General features: G+C 37.3%; 1 protein-coding gene across 4 annotated transcripts in view; it reads left to right on the top strand.

Moving 5' to 3' along the window:
- Positions 1–26,102, top strand: part of camsap2a (calmodulin regulated spectrin-associated protein family, member 2a) — a 45,300-nt gene that overhangs the window by 16,909 nt on the left and 2,289 nt on the right. Inside the window, exons 3-17 of one of the 4 annotated variants that reach the window (XM_077226597.1) lie at positions 10,159–10,320; positions 10,962–11,045; positions 13,529–13,561; positions 13,926–14,067; positions 16,063–16,202; positions 19,545–19,635; positions 19,735–19,831; positions 19,957–19,994; positions 20,088–20,157; positions 20,248–22,261; positions 23,040–23,176; positions 23,259–23,479; positions 23,960–24,026; positions 25,153–25,271; positions 25,927–26,045. In XM_077226597.1, coding sequence (XP_077082712.1) covers positions 10,159–10,320; positions 10,962–11,045; positions 13,529–13,561; positions 13,926–14,067; positions 16,063–16,202; positions 19,545–19,635; positions 19,735–19,831; positions 19,957–19,994; positions 20,088–20,157; positions 20,248–22,261; positions 23,040–23,176; positions 23,259–23,479; positions 23,960–24,026; positions 25,153–25,271; positions 25,927–26,045 — 3,534 coding nt within the window. Of the gene's footprint in view, positions 1–10,158; positions 10,321–10,961; positions 11,046–13,528; positions 13,562–13,925; positions 14,068–16,062; positions 16,203–19,544; positions 19,636–19,734; positions 19,832–19,956; positions 19,995–20,087; positions 20,158–20,247; positions 22,262–23,039; positions 23,177–23,258; positions 23,480–23,935; positions 24,027–25,152; positions 25,272–25,926; positions 26,046–26,102 lie in introns of all 4 variants that reach the window. The other 3 variants (XM_077226596.1, XM_077226600.1, XM_077226599.1) reach the window with 3 other exon arrangements.

Here is a 26,102-nt window from a genome sequence, read left to right as displayed (position 1 = left end):
CTCTCTCTGTTTTATGTTTTTTATCTTGTCAATGTGTTTAATTAAAGACGTATTTCGGGCTCATAGCATCTGCTTTAAAGATATAAAGAGTGCTGTTGTTGTGTGTGTGACTTCCTGTTGATATTTAATTACCGCGCCGCTGTTTGCTGTGCCTCTGGCTTCCTCAGCCTCAACGGAGCACATATCATCGCAAACAATCTCTTCGCTGCGTGAATAACGATTTTGCATAGTGCCAATAATGATACTTGTCACAATATTCTGTGCTCCCCATGACAAATTGATTATTTTTATTATATTAAATGATCACATTGCTCGGCTGGTAGTTATTTCTCTACAATTTAGAGTCCCAGAGCTATTGTTTCTGCATGTAGCCGAACACAAAGCTGCGCTCATTGATTCAGGGCTGTATGGCTTGATCTCTTCTACAGACCAATGAACGTTTCAGCTCCTTGAACTCAGAGGCCACAAATCCTCATTAGCGTCAGAAAGCCGTCCATCTGTCTGCTGTTCTACACCAGCTCTGCTACAACGATCTGTCAGTCCTCCCGTGCTCAACTTTAACCTGTTTAGCCTCGCGCTGTGGGTTGTTTGGCTATGGCTTTCTGGTGGCCCCGTTTTGAGAAAATGTTGCTGTCATTTCATCATAGTGTAGAAATGTTTTATGCTTCCGTTGGGTTATTATTACCAGAATTAGACTCACTGAGGTGTCGTAAAGGATCAATATATCAGTTTCTTAACTGCATTTTGGCTTTTCAACTAATATCCCTGAAGTTCAACCCTAGTTTATGTTGGACCTTTGGCGCGGCAATTGGTGCTAATGTAGGTAATATGGGTTTGAGTCTGTCTTGTGAATTGTATAAAATAGCCACAGAAAAACCTGCATCACTGAAATTATAGATTGTATTGGCCTATTAGTGTTTATTAGTCTATTAATCAGTCTGCCAGCATTTTGGGCTCTATGATTTACGCAATGTGGAAAATCCAGTCCTAAAAACTGAATTTACTGTATAACACGGAATTTGTCATCTTTTTATATAAATAAATCAAAAGCAGGTCAGTACACTTAAAAAAAATCTCGATATAGACTAGTGTCTGTGAATATTAAACTGCAAAAAGACTATATGAATATAAACCCTGCATGTTCTGCGTGTCTCTGAATGGCACAGATTCGCGGTTTCATTTACCACACATACACTGAAGCACGTGTGATGCTCGTGATGTTTTCAGTTCAATTATCCTTTTTAATTGATGCTGAAATGGATTCGTATTCTCAATATCTTTTCAATATTACTGGTTATCAAGTAATTTTATATACTGATATATTTATTCACTAAAAATGCTACATTTAGAGCCAGTTTTACTTGGCTTATCTCCTCTTGTTTTGGGATGAAGGTGATAGGACACTGCTTTGGTTTTGATGACAGAGTCCTGCTGTTTTGCAGAAAGTGAAAACTACACACATTAATAAGGTTTGACTTCACCAACTGAACGACTGCGGCGGTTTACCATCAATAATTCAGCGGGGCTTCTGTTTTGGATGTGAGAGGCAAATCCTGTCAGAGTTTTGTGAGGTGATCAGAGTTTTATCTGCTTGTGCATTGAAATGTTCTTGAAAGTAAAAGTGCTTTGGCATGAACTTTATTTTATTTAAATCCACTTGTAAGGATTTAAAGTTTTAGTTTTGTCATTAATTACTCGCTCTCATGCCGTTCCAACCCCATAAGGCTTTCGTTCATCTTCAGAACACAAATTAAAATGTTTTTTAAATATATCGGAGTGAGTTCTGTCCCTCCATAGACAGCTACACAACTACCACTTCTTTGACGCTTCAAAAAGATCATAAAGAGATCATAAAACTTATCCATATGAATTGAGTGGTTTAGTCCAGATTTTCTAAAGAGACTCGATTGCTTTATATGATGAACAGATTGAATTTAGGCTTTTATTAAGATATAAACATTCATAAACGCACACATCAGTTATGATAAACGAAGCTCAAGCATGCTTGCTTGACGTGCGATAAAAAAGAGAATCGTTCTCGTGTTACGCAGCACGTTTGAGCCTCCGCACGAACCAATGAGGTTTATTCTCACGTGTCAAGTACCCTTGAGCTTCTGTTTATGCTGATCAATTTTATATGTGAATAAAAGCCTTAATTCAATCTGTTCATCATATAAAGCTATTGATCAATTCATTTTTATTAGTTTTACAATCTCTTTAAGAACTTTTTGAAGCGCCAAAGTGGTAGTTGTGTAGACTGTCAATGGAGAGGAACGAAAGTCTTACGGGTGAGTAATTAATGACAGAATTTTTTTTTTTGTGGTGAATTCATGATTTAGTTTTACATGAACATTTTTCATCTTCTCTCTGACCTTTCTAATTAAACATCATTTTTGCTACTGTACCTTTAAAGACTTTTTAAGACATTTAATATATGTAAATGACCTCTGTCGTCATTGGACGGTGAAAGGTGTGTTTATAGCTCTGACATTATAATTGTGACATTATTAGTTTGCACATGAGCTGGATGGACTGTGGGAAGTTTTGGAAATCTAACTTACTTCAGTTAAAAAATGTAAGGAAAATCTTGTATGGGAAAATGTCTTTACTGCTTTCTCTCTCTGTCTCTCTCTCTCTAGTCTCTACTGAAGAATCGTATTTGCTACTGCAGCTGCCGCCCACCCACACACAACCCCACATTCATTCTACATTATAGACTCGCTCAAAAATACATGCATACGCACGCATATGCAGCTCACACTCTCACCCACATTGTCACGCCACAGTGAGAAAAAAATGTCATAATAGTCATTGTGTTCAGGGTTTCATGTAATTTAACAGTGCGCATAGATCTGATACATGTAGATATTTATTATAATATATCATTAAAATATTTTTTAAATATATATGAATTTTTAATTGTATATTTAATTTATGTACAATATTATAAGTTATATTAAAGATATACAATAAAGCTAATATATACAATTATTTAAATTATATGAATTATATACAATATTTATATTATATATGTGTGTATATATATAAATAGATATACATGTCTGACATTGTGAAACATGAAAAAGCGTTGTTTTGTTTAATTATATTTTTAATTTATATCTTATGAATAAATAAAATATATGTATTTTATTCTTATATATATATATAGATAGGTGTGTGTGTGTGTGTGTGTGTGTGTGTGTGTGTGTGTGTGTGTGTGTGTGTGTGTGTGTGTGTGTGTGTGTGTGTGTGTGTGTGTGTGTGTGTGTGTGTGTGTGTGTGTGTGTGTGTGTGTGTGTGTTCTGTAGTGTATATAGCATATGTATCCATTTTAAAAATAAAAGTTAATTTTATATTTAATACATTTTTACTATATATTGTAAAACAATGTAATCACACTTCCTCTGTTAACAAACCCATATCCTCCTCGTATGATGTTGGTGTGTAATGAGACTGTATTTTCATGTTGGTACAAACTCACCTGCATCGTTGCTCTGAGAATGAATTGTGCTTAATTAAGACTAATGAATGTTTTGACAAGTGTAAATTATAACACCAGAGATGCAAGAATCCAGCCTCTCTTAATGACATGATGCTATATCTGGCCCTGGCAGACAATGAGAGAGTCACATTTAGTGCTGTGGGCTCCTCAGCGATGGATTTACTTACATGCACAGTAGGCAACTGATGATGTGACAGCACTGAGATTTTTTTTTTTCATTTTCTGAGGAAATATGCTTGGCCGTTATACAAAAAATGAACTGCGATGCAGCGACTACCTTTTGAGCCCTTTAGTTAACGTACTTTTAGCTGAAGTCCAGCCATCTGAATTTGAGCTGTCCAATAACATATTTTATATGTAGTTTACATGACCCTTCGCAGGGAGATTGATTGACAGGTGATCTGACCAATCATACTTCACCATCCGCAATTTTGTCCGACAAAGCTGTCAGGAGAGTTAGTAGATTAACATGGGAGGATTTGAACTTGAAAAACTGAATATACTGACACCTTTCCGCGGTTAAAACAACATTCCTTCATATGTTCATTCATGTTTATTTGATGCTATAAATGAACTAGAAGGAAGAGATGATCGGTTCACAAGCAGTTTTAACTGATGCTCTACAGCGATCTGTCACGACACATTAAAGATCCACAAAACGGTATTTATTGTTTAAATTTCTTTTTAAAAATTACCAAATTTGAAAGGTGAGTCTTTGTTTAATATGTTTAATATCAAAAGTAACCGAAAAGTAAGCTGGTCTGTCCTGTCTGTCAGCGTGTTGTCAGTCTCCTCTCTGATCCGCGATTTATTTTTCACTGCGTGAGAACATGGTGTGTGTGTGAGAGCGGCGTAGCTTGTCGGACATTGCGACAGTAACTAAGGGGGGCGGGTCTTTGCGAAGGGTCAATTTAAAGGTATATTGCATTCGAGGCGTAGACTTCTGCATAATTCACAAACTAGCGCAATATGAACACTTGACCTACTTCATGTCTCTCCGCATCAGGGCTTGTTGATCATAAATAGAGGCAGTACTTTTTGTATATTTGGTTTTTGTAAGTATTTACATTTGATTCAAGTATTTTGTGTGACAATTGCTACTTTACTGTCACAGGCTCCCAGGGTGCACATGTGATTGGTTATTTCCTGGTTTTCCTTTTTTTAGATTTTTCCTATAATTAAGTGAACTTCTTCAAAAGATTATTCTAATTTACTGGGGAAATGTACATTTAATTCTTCTGTCATTTTAAATATTACATGTGGATGCTTGATGGTGAGTAAATAATAGGGATATTCCGATAAGGATTTGTACAGACGATACGACTACTGATTTCTTGTCATCATCATCCGCTGATACGGATCCCGATCATTCAAGCTTTATATGTTGTGTGTGGACTTGTTTGAATTGAGACAACCTGTTCTAAATAAAGATGTGTGATATACTATGGTTTATAAATGTTTTTGCAAAGTTACAAAGAAGAATGAGGTGCAATTGCCTCATCGGTACACTGTTTGCATGCACGCCGGTGGCGACTTTTTACGGTTTTACGTCATTAAATTGCGATTGGTTCGTGACATCAGGCAAATTTAGTGACTATTGATCAAGTCATAGAATGTGATTTCTATGACTTCATTTCTATGGTCTGTGGCCGATCAATTGAGCGTCCCTAGTAAATTATGCCTAATTAAAATTTTTGGGTGAACTATTCTTTTACTTTTTATGTAATTAGGTTCTTGTTAATATTTAAATTCGATTTGAGAACATTCTGTGCTATAGTTGTTACTATACTGTCGCAGGCTCCCAGGGTGCACATGGTGATTGGGTATTTCCTGGTTTTCTGCTTTTTGAAATTTTTCCTGTAATTAAGGGAATTTCTTTAAGAGATTATTGTGTTTTACCGGGGAAATGTACATTTAATTATCCTGTAATTTTAACTATTATATTTGGATGCTTGGTGAGTAAATGAGAGTGATGTTCCAGTCAGGATTTTTACAGTCGACACATCTACCGATTTCTTGTCATCATAATTGGCCGATATCGGTATCAGCATGATGACAAGAAATCAGTAGTCTTATTGACTGTAAAAATCCTGATCGGAGCATCCATATTATTTTTACTGTACTGACAAAGGCTCCCAGGGCCTTTCATGGTGATTGGGTATTTTCTGCTTTTCCACTTTTTGATATTCTTCTCAAATTCAAACTAACTGTGAAGTCATGGCACTATACTTTTCAATACTTCCAGCTCCACACACAAACATTCACGGTCATTTTGAATGCTGTAGCTCTGCACGCCGGTCTGACGCTTTCCCATCTCCACTGTTCACACATGCTCTGTTGCCATAGCAATGCCATGTAAAGGCGGGAGGCAAGGTGGAACCATTAGTGCAAAGTGCAATCTAAATCCAAAAAGCCAAGGTAAAAGTAATCTTCAAATTGAGGATTGAAAGGCAAGGTTGCACAAAGCAATATTAGCATTATCCAGGCCTTTTGCTTAGCTCTTGTCTTTCTTCGCTGGCTGCCATGATGTTTTTCTCTTCAAAAATCAGACTCAGCAGATCAAATATACCTCAACATGACAGGAAATCACTTTCTCTTATCTTAAATATTAAATGCTTACAATATTTGATGTGGCTTTTGGTTTCGCTCAAATGAGAGCGTCTAGGCAGGTGTTTCACCAAAAGGTCCACTCGAAAGGAAGAAATGTGGTTTTGTGCCTTTGATTTAGTTCTCTGGCTGTCTTGGAGTGGTGAGGGAGCCCCAGAGGAGCATGTTTTCAGCCCGACTCCAACAAAAGCCTGTTTACAAAGAGCCGTTTCTAACGTTTCAGTGCTGTTTTTTAGCGGGCACGGCTGGTATGTCTCATCAGCATTGTCCAGCCTTAAATTTAGGACAAAGACGAGTTAGTTTCCTTGAATTGACTGTTGGAAAATAATTATTTTATTATGTACGACTTTAAATTGTGTATTTAATGATTTTTCTTTTAAGATTCAATTTTTCTATTATCTTCAGCATTATAGGCCAAAGATTGGTTTATTCAGTATATTAAAGCTAATATTTTGCTAGTAAAATAAAGATAGTATATTAAAGCTAATAAGGAATATTTAGTATATTAAAGCTAATATTTTGATATTATTCCCTAAATAAGGCATCTGACACTATGTAGTGTATGTGTTAATCAGTGTAATCATTTAATAGTTTTTCTTAATTACCCACAATTCTGAAGCAAACAAATATTTAATGCATTATTTGACCAAAAAATAAAAATTCTGTCGTTTTCTCTCTTAAATGTAGGGCTGTACAATTTGTAGAAAAAAATTTATTTAGATTTTCTTTTTAATAATTTTTTTTTTAAGCTTCAGGTTTGCTTTGAATGTTTGTAGGGCTGCACAATTTGGTTAAAAAAATGATTATATATCAATATGGCTATAAAATAATAATAATTAGAATTATAATTATTAGGGATGCATGATATATCGGCCACTATATTGGTATCGGCCGATATATGATCAGTTTTAATGTTATCATTATCGTTAAGTCTGCAATATATAGGCTACATAAAATTGTTATTAAAAATAGTTTACAAATTTGGATTTAGATTTATCGGCCAGTGTATCGGTTATCACCTTTCTAATATAAAGAATTATCGGTATCAGCCAAATTTTTCATATCGGTGCATCCCTAAGAATTTTTTTATAGTCATATTGATATAATAAGAACATTTGTGTGTGTGTGTGTGTGTGTGTGTGTGTGTGTGTGTGTGTGTGTGTGTGTGTGTGTGTGTGTGTGTGTGTGTGTGTGTGTGTGTGTGTGTGTGTGTGTGTGTGTGTGTGTGTGTGTGTGTGTGTGTGTGTGTGTGTGTGTGTGTGTGTTTCCAATTAAATAGTTGCCTTGAGTTTCATTTTTTGCATCACGATGTTGGTTTCATTTCCATCAATCATGCAGCTCTACCCAGATGTTGGTATTTTGTGAGCATTCGTGATGCCGTACAGAGCAGTGACTGCAGGGAGTAGAAACAAGGGGCAGTGCTTTATGTGCTTTCTCCTTTCTACAAGGACAGATAAATATGTAAAAGTTGCTTTTGTGGACACATGGGTTTTGCATTATATAACAGCCTAATTTTCTATTTGTGGGCTGTGTTTGTTTAGATCTTCAACGGGAACATGATTATAAATGCATGATTTGAAAATAGTTTATGTAGGAAGTTATTAGTACAGAAGAAAACACTTCATGGGTAAATTTTACTTCAGACATGTTTGATGCTCACATAAGAAACACAGGTTCAAATCCAACCTGCAAAATCTGTCGATCTCATTCCCTATCTTGCTGTCATCATAAAAAATCCCAAAAATGAATAAACCATTGAGCTATTGATCTCTGTTATGAAGCTATTAAGAACAGACTTTTTCTCAAGCCAGAAGATCAAATCATTACACAGAATCTTGACCATTAACACCCATTCAAATTGCAAATTTTTTAATCAGTAAAAGGATTTATAAGTGTAATCCGCTTAAACGAGAAGCCCAGCTCTTATTCAACAAACCCGTCTTCTGTTTTTTCCTGCGATGAGACGTGGGAGTGTCACAGCTCATGCAGAGAGGAAATCAGACCCACTCAAGTGAGAAAAATCGCTGACTGAACAGCATAACTCAGTGTCACTGGGGTCCGTCAGAGTGAATCTTTCCATCTAAGCGCATTCATACTCATCTGATGTGACACAAAAGCTGCGCTGTGGCATTCTGTACTACCTGTTCAGCTGAATGAGCGCCCAGATTTACAGAGAAAGGCCAGAACGTTTCCCAGGCAGCAAAAAGGGCAGTGCTTAGAAATGTATAACATCTGCATTAAAAGTATTCTGCATATACAATATATGCTGTAAATTAAATAATGATAAATGTGCTGTGATTTTTTTCTTACTATATATATATATATATATATATACACACAAACAAATATTTTTCATTATTTTAATTATACTTTTTTGTTGTTTTTTTCTCGCTTTTTTGTGTTAAAGGTCCCATATTGTACAACTTTCTGAAGTTTTATTTTAGGTTTTGATGTCCTTAAGAATATATATTTGCGGTATAAGTACCAAAAACCATGTCAATATATTTTTACAGCTCCTTTCTCAGGAGCTCTGCCAAGAACAGGTCAATTTTGGCCTGTCTACTTAATATTCAAGAGCCTCTCTTCTGATTGGCCTGTTGTTTTCTGAGTGACCCACCATTGGTGACTGAGTAGTTCTGACATCACAAATATAAAGAAGTCACAACGACTCGTGAAAAGGCACAGCTAATTTTTCCAGGCTGTGTGCATTTGTCTGTGGATCGACTGTTCTGTAACTTGTATAGTAGTTTCATAGCCCCGCCCCCTAGATCTCTGTTATCATGAAAAAAGCCAGGAAATTTCAGTTTTGACAATATGGGACCTTTAAATAAATCAAAAATAATTTTATATAAAATAATGACAATTAAATTAAAAACAACTTTGTATCAGGCATTCAGGGACGCTTAGCAAGCTAACAAATTAACAATGATGGTGTATTGCTTTAAAAACATCAGTCAGTCAGTCAGCTGGAACTACAGTCACGTGAAACACTGTTTATTAGATGTGCTCAACTCTTCTTGCGATGTTTTTGATTCACTGTTATTAGACACTGTGAGTAAGCAAACTTACCATCTTTACATCTTTATGTTAACGGTTCTCGCAAGTGCGTTCTTCTGCTGATGAGGACTAAATCTACAGCACTAAACAGAGAGTATGTCCAATTACCAAGAAAATTATTTTTATGAACCAGTTAATTTTAGTGAATCAAAAACATACAGTGCAACTAGTGTAGCCCAATTCCTGAATGAATGACTAACATTCACCATTGTTTCCAAAAATAAAAAATCAAGTCATTTCTATAAGAATCCACACGATCTGGAATTTTCCGTGACAGCGAAAGATTTCTCCATGCAGATTTCTAGTTGGGTTGAAGTTGCTTCACATGGATTTGCTGCGGTGACCGACAGGAAGCCGTTTGGTTTGAAAGTGACTTCTGTGTGAGCTGCGCTTCTTGGACGATGGACATTTTTTCTCACAAAATGTTGCCGAAATGTTGTTAACGTGACGCACCTTTATGAGCTGGTCCCTTAAAGTGAATCATAAACCTACAGCACAACAAGTTTAGTTTCAATCAAGATCAAATGAATCTTATGCGTTGGTTCATTTAAGCGAATTAAAAACATACAACTCAGTGTAAGTCCGCTTCCCAAACCAACGTCTCTAATGTGAATCAAACCATACAGATTACTCATTAAATACCACTAAGGAATCATTCAATTCTTTAGAATCTGCATCCCTATTTTTTTTTCAATTGAGGTCACATCTGTCATTATCACTCGTCATGTACAGGATATTATATTAATAATGTTGAGATAGGATGAGCCCCCAAGAAAGAACAGGAGCGACTGTCCTATCTCAGGGAAGATTATCTCTAATTGGGTCGAGCAACAGGGGACGGATGCTGCCGTTTCCAGGGCAACAAACTCCAGAGAGGAAAGACTAGCTGCCAACTGAGAGAGGGACAATTGTCAGTGTGTATATTCGGCAGAATGGGCCCGTGTCAGCAATTTAACAGTTTTTAACAATCTTTCATTGATTTTCGTTCACAGAGCGCCCACTTGGCCATGATTGACACGCTGATGATGGCATACACAGTGGAGACGGTGAGCGTGGAGAAGGTGATGGCGTGCATGCAGCAATACTCCACCGACTACCCAGACGGAGATGTGCCCTATGACACAGAGGATGCGGTCACCAGCTGGATGAACAAGGTCTTAATGTCCTAAACTTATCTGTAACTGTGCCTGATCATCATCTTAAACAAAGCTTTAACACAGTCTTAGTATTGTTGCATTTGAATACTGGCACACTGAATATTTCCTCATTGGCACGTATCATTTCTGAGGGCATCTTTGAGTGTCGGTGACGGGACGTCTTATGTTTACATTCCATTGCAGGCCAGCTGTACAGGCAGCCTAAATCAAGACATTACCTCAAATGTACACACACAAGCTAAACAGACCATGAGCTAACCATGAGGGACTGCAAGGAAATGTTTCTTCCTTTTGTTCTTCTTATTGTTGACTTATGTTGCCATAAACAATACAGCATTTGAATATAGACAACAAATCTACAAAAAAAATGTATCCATTTAATAATGCGATTATTATACAATTACCCCAATTTACCTCAAATTACTGTTTACATTTGAATGATATCATTAATATAATATAATATATGGATTCCTAAACTTTTTTGTCAGCTGAACACCTTTATAATATACATACATACGTATTAATAAATTAACAATCATTTATTTTGCGTTGTGTTTGTTTTCAGAAAAAAAATTGTGGTGACTTGTATATAGACTAATATACAGATGCTCAAAAACTTTGTTTTATTCATTTTCAAGGTGAACGAATACTTGAAGGAAGTTGTGAGTCAGGAGCAAAGGAGGATGGAGGCGCAGAACGCAGAGCCTGTTGAGAATCCAAAGGTAAGTGTGCACTTCCTGTTCTAGCTGAAAACCAGCGATGATTCATGTCACTTTCATCTGTAGGAGGAAGATGCAAAAAGTGCTAGAGATAAGATGGATTTTTGTCATAATGAGCACTTGTACATCTCCGAAATCTGCTTAGAACAACGTTCTGCCAACATGCCAGTGAAAAAACTCAAATTATTCTAAAATTCCTGTATTCTGATACACTTAAATTGGGTACTGTACAAATACAAGGTTGAATTACTTAAATACAATGTTGCTTCGCAATATTGAACATATAAAAAGAATGCATGCAAATGATTTGTGAATACTCATTACCTAAATATTTGTTTTCATTAATGTCATGATACCAACATTTACTGCTAAAACAAAATTAATATCTCAGTATTTTTTCAGCCTTTAAATTATAATTCGCTATATATCTTGTTTAATGGGCAAAGTTATCTGCCCTTGATGTTTTTCGCTAAATTAATTTAAACAAATAATATTAATATATATATAAAAAATATATATTTATTTTGAATCTATATGTACCAATATAAACAATACACTATATATATATATATATATATATATATATATATATATATATATATATATAATAACAATACACACACACACACACCTATATATATTATTATTATTTATTTTATTTTTTTATTGTCATGTCAGCACTACAGACTTTTTTGAGAATAATTATGTAATGAATCCGTTGAATCAGTGTTTTGACTGTAAACTGATTAATTGAAATTGAGACCGTTTAAAAGAATTTGTGCAAATCAATCAAAAAGTAAAATTTTTACAACTCATCATTAAAATTAACATCTAACATTATACAGTAAATCAATCAAATTACTATACGTAGATATTTTAAACCACATGGATATGTTAGTCTGTTCAGATTCTATATAAAAGCTGCCTCAGTTTCTCCTGTGTAAGTGTTCGCAAAGTTGACCTGAGTTCACAGGACGTGACTGATCTCATCAGCCGTGTTGCCGTGTTTTGTAACATGTTGCTGCGTGAGGGTAATTCTGACTTTGCTGAATCACAGTCCTGCGGCGTGCAGCATCCCGATGTGGACGTTCTGTCAGGCTGATGTAAGAGCAAAATCTTTGCTGATTCATGTTTTATCGCTTCGCATTTCATCTCCCTGTCCCGGTTTGACAGTATATTTGGGGCACGCGGCGAGATGACGTCAGTCTCACCTGGTTTTACCTTCTCTCTGAGGGAAAGGAGTGTGCTACATTTATGTACACTGTGTCCTTGCTTAAACCCCTAGACACTGCAAGCCTCCACTAACTTCCCAGTGCTACTTTTGCAGCATTTGGTTATTGTCCCCCATAATTCCGTCTTTAATGTCTTAATCTGAGTCTTTTCAGAATGTATGAAGTGCAGAGTCATCACACACACTGCTGTCGGGCGTCTGACAGAGTTCGGCCCACCCTGTCCTGAGGTTGTCTCTGGGCTAGGCATCTGACGCTAATGAGAGCAGTCAGTTCTCAGAGGCGCTTTGCACTAGCATGTGTGTGTTTGAGAGGACACAATCAGTGCCGAGGAGGAATGTCAGGCGGTTACACAACACTATAAACATCCTGAAACAGCCAGCATGGCATGAAGCGCCCAGACTGACACAAACACACCAGAGGATTGCAGCTCTCCATACACATAGTATAGTATAATACATTATATATAACTATAGACTCGCCCTGTTTTTATTTCTTTAAGGTCTCAAACTACACACTTGTTTCTAGACATAATCCCCTGGCAAAAGACTAATCCTGTAACTTTGCAGTCTTCTTAGGGCATCTCGGGTAAAAATGCATTCATTTTGTGATTCACAGGGTTTAATGTCTCTTAGATCAGAGAGTATCAGTTTTTCTCTTCTTCAGTTTGAACCCCTAAAGATATTTTGGCATGCTTTTGATGATACTGATTTTTCCAGTCTTTTAAGCCTTAAAAAATTTGAGAGAAGCTTAAAACTGAAAACTAAGAACATGGCGAGAACCAGTACACTGTCTTAACCACCTTTTTTGGTCGTTTGATCTCTATTTCTATCTATCTATCTATCTATCTATCTATCTATCTATCTATCTATCTATCTATCTATCTATCTATCTATCTATCTATCTATCTATCTATCTATCTATCTATCTATCTATCTATCTATCTATCTATCTATCTATCTATCTATCTATCTATCTATCTGTTTGCCTGTCTGTATGTATGTCTATCTAACTGTCTATCTTGCTGTCTGTCTGTCCATCTTATATGTGTTGTGAAAAAGTAACTAAACCCCTCAAGTTTCAAGGGTTGCATTATTTGTCTGCTAAGTGTTTTCTGGTGATCTTGTTTGTAGTAATGAAGGGATCGTCACGCTTAATCTGATATGGGACGTTAACAGCTGATTGCGTTAAATAATCTCTGCTTGCTGATGTGACTGCTCTGTCTTTCTCTCTCATTCATTCTTTGACTGGCTGAAGTCTCCAACCAAGTGGTATATGAAGCTGGTTCCAGTAAGTGTAATTGTGAAATGCCTTATTTCATCCAGGCTTTTTCCATCTCGTGGTTCCATCATGCTTTTGTTGCCATGACGACTCTTTCACATTGTCTTCAGCTTCATTAACCACGCAATAAACTGTTGGCATAAAAGTATTTATATTAGGATGCGTATAAAATAGATGTCATGTTGCCATCCAGGTATTTATTTCATTTAAATGTCACTTCTGTTAGTTAAAGTTCCCATCCCATGTTGTATTTTTAGTACTTTTCCATACATTAGTAAATTGTTGTTTTAAATTGAATTAAATGTTCGATGTCTGTGGTTTATCCGATGTGTTTTACCCTACGGAGTCATTTTTGTATCTCTATTTGCTCCAGGCACGGTATAGGAAGGAGCAGGCTCTGCCCAGGACGGTTCCCTGGATCCCCCCGGTGGACAACCTCCTGAAGGACAGCACAGATGGCTGTGCCCTCGCCGCCCTGCTGCACTTCTACTGTCCCGCCATCATCAGCCTCGGAGGTACGTCCACCTGCCAAAACACGCAACATTACTGTGCACTAAATAATATGCAAGGTTCAGAGGGAATAGTGTGTGGAGGCTGTTGAAGACCATTAGTAATTCACATTTTCAACACAATTCACATTTATTTGTATAGTTTTTCACAATACATATTGTACGGGACATGTGAATGTCTTTTATTTATTCCACAAGTTTTGACGCGTATCTTCTCGCCTTGTACTCACTCTCGAAATCCATATAGTTTGTTAATCACTGTTTATTCTTTCAAATCAACAAAGAATCACGTTTCTTACATACAGCATAATCCTCTTGTGCAGCGATGTCTTCTCAACAACTTGTTTGAAGAGATACTATATTTATAAGGCAATTTATGCTATAATAAACGGTCAAAAGCTTTGTGTTCTCCCAACGAGCATCTGCACTTATTGCATGAGCTTCAAACTTTTTTACATGTGTTACAAAATGGACGTTACTGCACATGCGCGGAAAGAACAAATATAAAGCAAAGAAGTATATTCAACAGGAAATTACTAATTAACATAAATAATGATTGTATCAAATTTACATTATAAAAATATACATTTTGAAATATGAAATATTGCTCTTACACATATCGTTTCAAAGCAGCTTTACAAAAAATGCATGTGTCTACATTACAATTTAGAGTGATCTGTTATCTGAGGTAACTGTGTCCAAGTTATATATTTCAGAAATGTACATAAACAAATCACGCAGTTAGCTAACAATGTATTTATTTAACTGTGTATTAATTTAAGGAAGAAACAATTAATTTATTGAAGTAATGAATAATTGTTGTTAACAAATGACTAGGATATATAGAAAACTAATAATTTCAGTTATTAATATATAAAATTAACCCTATTTCCTTTCTTATTAAATTTACATAGTCTATTATACACAGTAAGTATGCACCAGATATGTACAATTCGGGTTTAATTGCATATCATAAAAATGTAAATGGGAATGGATTATATATTTGTAGAAAAAGTTTTTTCACAATTTTTTTTAAGTATTATACGATACACAAATATTTTTCCTACCATTGCATCAAAAAATACAATAATATAGTGTATTATTTTAATGTTTTATATTATAAAATAAAAAACATAGCATTAGTATAAGCATAATATTATATACATTTTTAATACAATATTATAATTGAAATATAATGCATTATGTAATAGTCAAATGTATTATTTTTATATTATGAAATAAAACATTATAGTATTACTATAAATATATTATTATCATTATATAATTTTTTCCTTAAAATTTTTAAAATATTATATATTTTTAGTTGTTGGAGCCCAGACAAATGCTTAAATTTAGCTTAAATGAAAAATATAAATGTAATAATACTACATGTGTTAATAATATGTTGTTGTTGTTGTTGTTGTTTTTTATATAAAATATTATTTATAGTATAGGATTATATTATGTTTATATTTTTCACAATGTTTTATCTGGATTACAATTTTCTATTTGGCATTTATTCTATTTATATTCTGTTTATTCTTTATGTAGGCATTATTTACCACTAAATATTTAAGTTTCACTGTAAAATGTCACATTACTAAAGTGATTTGAATGTTGTTTTTAACATGCTGTAAATCGATTTCAGCCATTTTGCAAGTTTCACTGGACTTTGAAGTAGTGAATACAATAGTCTACAACTACTCATTTAGAAATCCTGAACTTTTTTGTGACTTTAATCATCTTGAATTTAATGTTAATCTAATCACAGTGATGAAGAGGACTAGAACTGTTTCTCCACCAAGCTGTGAAATCAAATGATGGATGCAATTAGATTTATCTCCAAAGGCTGAATCACATGACTGTCATTTAGACTCCATGATTAATGGGCTTCTCTGTGATTGGATGAGCCCTTGGAGAATCTGACAAATAGGGCAGATGATCTTTCTCATTGAGTAGTGCCTGGTTAGTGTGGCACTTTAAATCGTCTTTGATTTACAGACATTTTCCTGAAGGAAACCATGTCACTGGCAGACAGTTTGTACAACCTTCAGCTCATCCAGGACTTCTGCAGGGAGCATTTGAACCACTGCTGCCACTTCAATCTGGAGGACATGCTATACGCTCATTCTTCCATCAAAGTAAGTCTTCAGAGACAACTAACATCCACATTTGGTTTCAGTTAGGGAGCGTTTTACACCATGTCGCCATTGTAGAACCATTAGTTTCCCAAGTTCATTGCCTTCAAATTTCACTGGTTGATATGTTACAACTGCAGGTCCAGGTTTGTTAAATTTCTTAGGCCACAACATATGTGATTGGTGGGATGCTGTTATTTTGAGCCTTTTCAGCAATAGCCCAAGTGCCGCCCGTGGGAGTTGGCTTTATTCCTGTTAAAAAGCCAAAAGCATAAGGTGTGCCTTTAAACGCTGGTGCTTAAACCAGCCTCCCAATGGAAGCAGATTCTCTAAAGACTAGTGCTATTGACTGAAAGAGCAACAAAATCACATTCAAAATTCAAAAATAACCAGCAGATATTTAAATATAGGAAGTAGAGATGTACCAATACATGTTTTTAAACAACTCATTTGCACATAAGGTAGTTATAAACACTTATCTTCATGACAAATTTATTCAAGCATACATATCATTAGCAGTAAATAAGCTCCTCTCTAGTGTTTTTATATAGCTAGCTAATGAACTGTAAACATAACTGATAACTTTTCTGAGATAAATGCAACATTAAGTCACACATTGTTTACAAGCGTTTTTTTTTTTTACGTCTTTGAGCGATTACATGAGACATGATTTATTTCAGTAAGTTGTACTGTCTCTCAACATACCTTATGATGTTCATGCATGTTTTTTCGAGCTATATTGATGTAGAAGAAAAGACTCCCCGATCTGTCATGTCCCATTTAAGAAAGACAAAACACCATTTATTATTTGAATATCGTGATAAAATGGACAGAATTTGAAAGCTGAGGCTTTGTTTATTATCAGAAGTAACAAAGCACAAAGCTCTTTGTGATCATTGGATAGGAGGTGGGCTACAAATAATGTTTAGTGTAAGGGAAACATGCAGACCTGGCAAACCTGGCTTTTTTTTTACTGTAAATGCCGCGTTAACTTGCCCTAAATTCAACACAAGAGATATTTTCTTCATACACCGTATGAGTTGCAGTCTGAACACATTTTTCTGCCCCCTTTTGATTGACAGGATATAATCGGCCCTTCTCATCGGCTGTTTTTAAACAGCTAATTAGTGAAAATAATTGCTTTAACCTATACCGATTATTGGCTGATACATTGGTGGATCTCTAATTGGAAGAATGGTTTGTTTGATAAGCCATTGTGGCATCTTTGCTAAGCCAGAGAAGCCTAGAACATTTTTTTGCTTTTATAATGTACTTTTCTATGAGATTTTCATCCTCTAAGATCTTATAGAAAAAACTTGTGTTGCAAGCTACATACATCAAACTGGAGATTTTTACCTTCAGACTAATCTGTCAGTTATAAAACAGATTCCCTAGACTTTCTCGGTGAGATCAGATGGAAGGGAAGACCAGTTTTTTCTTTCCGAATGTGATGTTGTCATGTCTTTGATCTTGGTCCTCTCTGGTCTGGACTCTAGACTGGATAGAAAGAACATCTGCAGCCAAGATTTTCAGTCATGGATACTGTCATGGCCTTTGGTTCTTTTTGCATTAAAAATTTATGATTTTTCTGCCAGTAGTATTGAAATCCATAAGATGAAACGGTTGGTTTCAGTGGGTATTGAAAGAGAATGATGAGATGTAGTTTGGCGATTTATGGTAAGGCAGTCATTTGGATTTGTAAACCTCGCCACACTTACTAAAGAGGTTAGAAACTCCTAAACAAAGAGCAAAGCTACTGGAATCAAAGTCCCACCTGGTTTTTTGTTTAAACTGACAAGATTAGCGTCTGATACAGTGCCAGACTTCAGAGCTGAATCTCAGAGAGGTGTGTGGAATTGAGAGCAGGTCACTGAGCTGTAACCTTGACCCAGTTTCTGTCAGTACTCTAATCCCAGCTGCTTCGTTTTATTTAAATTTTCAGTGCAGTTTGCACGTGTGCTTCATGTAGTGCTCCTGCAGAAGATGCCGGTTTGAATCTGGAATGTATTGTGACCAGATCTCATTAATTTCTTTATCCTCTCAACCGAAGAGTAAAAAGTTTATATATATATATATATATATATATATATATATATATATATATATATATATATAATTTCTAATTAAATATTTTAATTTAAAAAATAATATTATTAGTATTACCATTTATAATTGATTGACTGCACTAAAGATTCTGTTCCATTCTTTTGCCATTCTGTTATTATTCCGTTATTATTATATTTGTGTCAGGAAGCATTATTCAGGTTTTTACATATTATTTTTTAATAATTAATTGTACTAAATTAACACTTTAACTCGGCCTCCCTAATTGAAAGCAACATTTACGTCCCCTAAAACAATATATAAGCCTTCTAATAATATGTTCACACTTTATGTGTGAATAAGTAGGTAGACAGGCAGATTGGGGAGAGGACACGTGTGCCAAATACCATCTGGGTACTGACACGCGCCTGCTCCGGCTCTTTCAACCTCTTCATACAAATGTTACCAGTGGACCCCTTTATTTATTTATTTAGTTATTGCCAATAGTGCTGGTAGATGATGTTTCATGGCAATGCATAAAATCAATGAGGTTGTGTATGAGAGAATATATCAATTTCACTATAGAGGATATTTGAATAATTTGACAATGGGTGGCGTTGTTTTTGTTAATTTGCTAGCAAGTGACATTCATTTTATTATATTATTAAAGGCAGTTAACAAATGATGCCTTGGATTATATGATGGATAAATGCTTTAATTATTTGGTTATGTGGAATAGATGTGGTTTAGTGCTACTCAAGCCTATAAAGAGAGCAAGGACTCTTTGTTGAAAGTCAATTAAAATGCTGAGGTAATGTCTTCTGGGAGTTGCCTCGGATAATTGCTGCTGTTACCCTGTGCTTTTAACTGCTAGGTACAATTTCTGCTGAGTGGGAATAGTATCAGAGGCATTTTTCATCATGTCAGGTACCCTCGATGAATTCAAGGTCATGAATTCTATAGTCTTGGCGTAAAGATGTTGGTCATAACACAAAAATATTGTGTTATTAGACCAAGCAACAATAAAGCTTTATATATACCATACATATCTAATTCCTTAACATTCCTCATATATAAGCTATACAATTAAATTTAAGGGAAAAGGACGTTCTTGTCTCCAGGTGGTTTCTGTTCATGAACTAATAGGATTTAGAGAAATGCAGAGACATCTTGTGGGAGAGGAGGAATATTGCATGTACTAGTTTTATACAAGCGTATTATTTTAAGGGAAACCTTGCAAAGTTCTCCTTGTTATTATATATATAAGAAAAAATAAAGCTATTGTTGTTTATTTTTTACCAGAATAACTATCTTGTGTTCATGGCTGAGCTCTTCTGGTGGTTTGAGGTTGTTAAGCCACCATTTGTTGAACCTCAGGTGTTGGACACTGAAGGTAAGCTAATCTTATAACAATGTTTTTCACATAAATATTACATATTTGTATTTGTCATATTACATTTGTATACTGACACATTTTTCATGTGATTTATAGCACCTGCCCCTTCACTGAAAAATCTGCCGTCTGTGCCCATCTCAAAAGTCACAAAGCGAAGTTTCATGGAAAGACCTCCTAGTCCAGACAGACCAAGGTATACAAAAAAATATCTTTAATGGAAAAATTCCCCTTCATGCTTTTTACTTTGTTTGTAGATATAGAAAATCAAATGTAAAATTACATTGATATTTGTATTTTTTTTTTAATTTTATGTTTAAGCCTCCCCCTCCGACCTCAACCACAGACTTCAGGCTCCGGTAAAGTTCAGAAGTCTAAAAAAGTGTTTTATGACAAAATATAAGTACTGAATGTACCCAGTGCTTTATAAGTTATATATGTGTGCTATACAGGTGAGATCAGGCGATCAACATCAATGTCATTTGTGGACAGCTTCATGGGTACTTGGCCCAAGGAGAAAAAGTATGTGCAATTTCATCTCATTATTGAGACTTTTAGCCATAGAGTGTAAAACTACATGTTATTGGATATTATCCTGTCTTCTTTCTGCAGGTCTGCTGCTCAGGGTGTGTCCTTTGAAATCCCATTTGATAAAGAGTGCACCAATCAAACACCTAATGGCCGAGGAATGACTCGGTCTGCCAGCACTGAAGGTTTTGGTTTCAAGATGCCCCACGGAACAAGGGGCATCAAGAGAAACCTGTCCTTTCAGCCTATCAATGGCAAGAACATGGGCATTGAGGAGGAAGGCTGTCCTGACAGCCAGTCAGGAAATCATAGCAGCCGTCTAAATGGCTCAGGGCCGCCTAGCATCGAAGAGGCCCTTGAGATCATCCACAACTCAGAGAAGCAATCACCGAGCCCCAGGGCCCATGCGGCCGATGAAGGCTTCTTTCTTCACCTGCAGAGTAAAAGTGACCCGAACCCCAAAGTAAAGGATGGCGAGCTAGACTCAGTTTCAGAATCATTCAAAGGGGTTGCTAGCTCATCCACCACTGAAGTAGACACCGGTATCCATGTGCGGACGGAGGACATCCAAGAGACATTAGATGAGGACTCATCGCTTAGGGATTGTACTGTCAGCATGGAGCTTGACACAGATCAAGACTTTGAGGCAAAAGCTTGCCATAGCCAAGGCTCTACTAGCCCATGTCCCAGCAGCCTTAGCGCTAAATCCCCTGCCGGAAGTATCCCAACCCCTGCTTTTACACCTGGGATTAAGATGACCAGCTTTGCTGAGCAGAAATTCCGTAAACTGAATCCAAATGGGGAGGCCAAAGGTGGTGCTTCCCAAGGCACAACACCAGATGGTTCAGATCTCGGGATTCCTCACTCTGTCTCCTGGGCCCCTTCGCCTGATATCAGCCCTGCACATCAGCCATCCAAGGACCCAGCCCAGACCATGGCTGCAGAAATGGTGCAACTGCGCATGAGACTTGAGGAGAAGCGTCGGGCCATTGAAGCCCAGAAGAAGAAAGTGGAGGCGGCCTTTACCCGACACCGTCAAAAGATGGGACGCAGTGCTTTCCTCACAGTTGTGAAGAGGAAAGGAGTAGATGGCACCTCACCATCTCAGGAGAACACTCCCAGCTCAGAGGGAAGTAAGACGCCATCGGAGACACCCCAACCTGACAAGTCTCCACTGAAGTCTGCGGGTGAGGATGGCACATGTGAGGTGGACCTGATGGAATATACGCGCTCCATTGATAAGCTCAATTCGTCCCTGAGCTTCTTGCAGACTGAGATGCAGCGACTGGCTCATCAGCAGGAGGTAATTATGCAGATGCGAGAGCAACAGGCATGGGTTGTGTTACCACCTCAACCTTCGCCACAAAAGCAGGTACGGGAGCTCAGAGGGAGTGGGGCACGCTCTTCTGGGTCTCCCTCACCCGCAGATTCCCCTAGAGCTACACACCGTTCCCCTACAAACCTTAAGAGGAAGTCCGCTTCTTTCCATTCCAAGACGCCAAGGACACCGAGACCCAATGAGCTAAAGATCACTCCCTTCAACCGAGTCTTAAACGTTCCACAGTCAGTGGACAGCATCCCACGCCTCAGAAGGTTCTCCCCTTCTCAGTCCATGTCCTGCTCGTTTACTTATTTGGGAAGTGTGAAGAAACCACCATCAGGAGTTGAAACCACAGACAAGGACATTGAACAAGGCCTTGACTCCTTGTCTATTGAATGTTCTTATGGTACTAACACGTCCCCAACCAAAGAAACTGACTTCAGTGCTAAAGAGCCAGAAGATAAGGGAGGGGAGAGCAAAAAGGAGAACAAACCAAGAGAAGAAAGGGAAAATCTGAAGAAGTCAACAGATGAGTTTAAACCAGCAATGGAATCTAGTGTGTCAGAAGTCTTGTCGCAGATCGTAATGGAGACCGTTATTGTCACTCCCACTGAGCCATTTGACATTGCCCATCAGACCAACAAAAATTTGATTGAGGTTCCACTGTCTGTTCTCAAGCCCCTGGATGGACAGGCATTAGAAATGGAAGGTGAAAATGAGACTTCAGGGGAGAATCAGGACGATGAGCAGAAAATGTGCCGTGGATTCTTCTTCAAGGTAGATTTAAATGTCAGGATCCTGTAGATAAAGAAAGCTTGAAATTGAAATCCTCCAGTAACACATGTTGTGAATACTTAGTGGTGAACGTCACTATTACTGTTGCTTACTGTTAGGGATTAGAACGTGAGTTAAAGTTTTAAACTTAAGTGCATATCTTGTCCAACACCATTTGGGCTAAAAAAAAAAAACATGAGCGATACTTCAAATTATGTTTGTTGAGGATATTGCTTTTCTAGACTTTGGGGTAGGATATGTCCTGGACCAGTAAGCAACCACCTAACAATGGGCTGAAACAATACAGAACACCTTATTAACCAGCTAACACTGCCTTAACAACTATCCAGAAGACTTAAGCATTGTGGTGGCAAACACCAGTCACATTTTATAAAGAAACTTTAAAAAATTGTGTTGTTTTAGCTGTTAAACGCCATAGTTAGTACCCGAAATGCCATATTACCATAGCTTTAGTTTGGGAAAATGCTGTGGTGTGACTAATATCTGAAATGTTCTTAGTGTGTACAGTCGGAGAAGGAGGTTAGCTTGGGACAGATCACTGGAAAACGCAGCTGTTGGATCTAGGTCAAGAAACGGAGGGAAATAAATCATTTATTTTATGATGATAGAATTCTGCAGGGAGTCTGAGCAGTGTAGCGTATATCTGGTTTATTCAGACTGGTCATATCAACATCAGTATACTGCCTTCAGATACTTGGAAAAACCTGAACATCAAAAAAGATATTAACAGAGAGTCTTGACAATGTGTTTATTTTTTCAGGATGACATGAAAGGAGAGGACAGCATGGCCGTGAAACGAGCCGCACTTCTGGAGAAAAGGCTGAGAAGAGAACGGGAGAGCCAGCAGAGGAAACAACAGCTGGAGGTAGAGCTTGAGCAAAAGAAAGAGGAGGCCAGGTAACAGCCAGTCCATCTGTCAATCACCAAGACTAAACTTCTCCTGCTGATTCTTAAATCAAATATCTGTCTCTTTCCATAGGCTGAAAGCAGAGGAAGACCGCACGAAGAAGGAAGAAGACAAAGCCCGGCGGCAATTTATCAAGCAGGAGTACCTGAGGAGAAAACAGCTGAAACTTATGGAGGACATGGACACACTTGTCAAACCACGGCCTGCGGGGGCCAAGCAGAGGAAACCAAGGCCCAAGTCCATCCACAGAGATGTGATGGAGTCCCCAAGGACTCCTGTCAGGGCCACGGCAGGTAAAGGGCGAGCGCCCCCTACTGGCGAAGCCCAGCACTGAATGCTTTGTGCTACTCTCAGCCTTTCTCTGTCCAGCTCACTGCATCCCTCTTCTAACAAGTACTATAACACTTGCTCTAATTATCTTTTCTAACCAATTTAATCATTTCCTAACTAATGTAACTAAGTGGTTGAACTGAAGTGGTTGAGTGATTTAAGCATTCTTTCAAATTATTTTGTACCAATTATTTGGACACATCCTACTGTACAAAACAGATTTAAAGTAAATGTTACAGCTCCTTCATGAATACAATATATATAAACTCTTTTTCTTTAGACGGTTTGAAGGAGTTGGAGAGGCCATTTAGCAACATCATTACAGAGAGCTGTACTGTTATGAGGGTAACACAAAGTTTGGCGGGCTTGCTGTTGTCTTGTGTAACTGTGGGTCCTGTCCCGTTTTCTGTTGCATCCAGGTTCACGACCTCGTGTTTTTTCAGTGTCCAGCCTGTCTCTGGCATCTCTTGGAGATAATGACAGTGTGAGCTCGGATAAGAAAACACCCAGGTAAGAGGCGCTTTAAGCAACAGAATGAGAAAATGTTTATTTCCTTGTTTCCTTTATTGCACAATACTAACCCAGAATCCTTTGAATTCTCTGTATTTTCCCTTCGTATTCTTGAATGTTCTTGCTTCTTAGAAGCTATAGCTTAGCATCTGGCAGTCTTTTCTTCTTTTTGAGCTCTGCTCGTGTGAGAAATAGAAGGTCAGTCTTGGTTGGATAAGACTTTATGCATTCATCTTCTGATCAAGAACATCCTGTTTTGCTATGAGCTTGGCAGAAACACAAGGAATGATCCCCAGTCTTTGAACAATAAAGATGGCTATTACAGAGCTGCCAACTTTCGAGTTTAGCCTGCTGTGAGACTACTCAAGGTGGGGGGGGGGGGGGGGGGGGGGGTCTGCACACGCAGCAAGGTCTCTCGCTCGCTTACGTCTCTGCAGTGCACACGCGCGGTTTGAAGCACAATATCTGTCTCGCATGCACGCTCGCTCTAGATAGATTACGGGATATTTTAACAAATTTGCAGTATAACTAGTCGATCACGAGTGGCTCAACAGGTAGATATATAGATTAGATATAAACTCATCTTTCGGGCATTTTACCGACCGGGTTGACACTTCAGCGTGAGAAATAGGGGGTGTGGCGTGAGAGCGTGAGAGTTGGCAGCCCTGCAATTATAGTTCACCTATCACAGCTTTTTATTTTTATTTTGTCATTATTAAACAAGCATTGATTTAAAGTCACTAAGCCTCACACTGGCATTGAATGGCACTGACCCTGCAAAAACACTACAATAAAGATCTGCACCACACTTTTGTAAGAGACTTATTTACCACAGAGGCTTCAGTAATGTTATTTAAAAATAATACATGTTAATGGTCTTAATGTACATTTAATATTCGGTTGCTTTCTGAAATACGTCACCTTAAAAGTATTTTTATGTTTGTTGTTTCATTTGATACTTATAACAATGAAATATAAATAAATACATGAGGTAAAAACACTTTAATTCAGTTACTAAGACCTCACTGCCTGATTTTGCATGAGAGCAGGAGTTGTTAGTAGGTGTATCAGCATTGTCCCTATCAGAGTTGCAGTTTGCAGGACTCAGTTTATCATGTCATCCCAGTAGGCCTGATTCAGCAGACGGTTGCCTGTCGCCGACTCGCTCCAGCAGTCGTAACGGAGAGAAAGACTGGGAGAATGGTTCCACCACATCCTCACTGACATCCAACACGGAATATACAGGTTAAAATACTAAAGCTGCAGCTCCACCTCCAGTCCACCAGAGGGAGCTATGGTCTGTATAATAGTTCTGAGCATTAATCTCAACATCTAAGCTTTTCTAAATGACCAAACATTTGGGCTGCATCCGAAATCGCATATTCTTTTGAGGAGGTACTTCTTTTGAATAAGTAATTACTTCACAACCACTAAAAAAGTATGTTCTATATAGTATGAATGTGTATCGTATGAATGTAATCTGGACGTACTACATTTGCCATGTTGTCATTATCATGTGACCTACCAGCGTCAGTTGCGTCACTTCACTGCCATTCACAAATCCTCTCTCGTGGCCTCATGGGATTGTAGTGTCCATCGTACGCACACTTCAGAATCCCACCGGAAGTAGTAGGTCATCTGGGTACCTTTTCCCAACTCTCTTTCTCTTTTATGTGTACTATAAATTCTGATATACTTTGTCACATACTGTTTTTCGCCTAGTATATAGAATGCGATTTCGGATGCAGCCACTTACACTTTGTATAAAAAATGCTCAGAACTTCGGGTGATTGCTCCATCTAGAGGACTGGAGGGTCAACAGCAGACTCAGATGGTACAATAACTTATATTATATTAAACTATGACATTACATAATACACCCTCCATATCTTTGCTGCAGGTCCTAAATTATATAAAGAGCCCAGCGCAAAGTCAAATAAGCATATCATTCAGAATGCTTTGGCACATTGCTGTTTGGCTGGCAAAGTCAATGAGGGACAGAAAAACAAGATTTTGGAGGTAAGCATGTCTGTTAATTTTCATTACATTTATATTATATTTAAATTTTTATTCATT

Source organism: Siphateles boraxobius, unplaced genomic scaffold (genome assembly GCF_051911475.1).
Source record: "Siphateles boraxobius isolate OS27281-9 unplaced genomic scaffold, OSU_SipBor_1 13, whole genome shotgun sequence".
Classification (NCBI taxonomy): Eukaryota; Metazoa; Chordata; class Actinopteri; order Cypriniformes; family Leuciscidae; genus Siphateles; species Siphateles boraxobius.
Note: the sequence above shows the minus strand (reverse complement) of the source record. Positions and strands in the feature narration are given on the sequence as shown.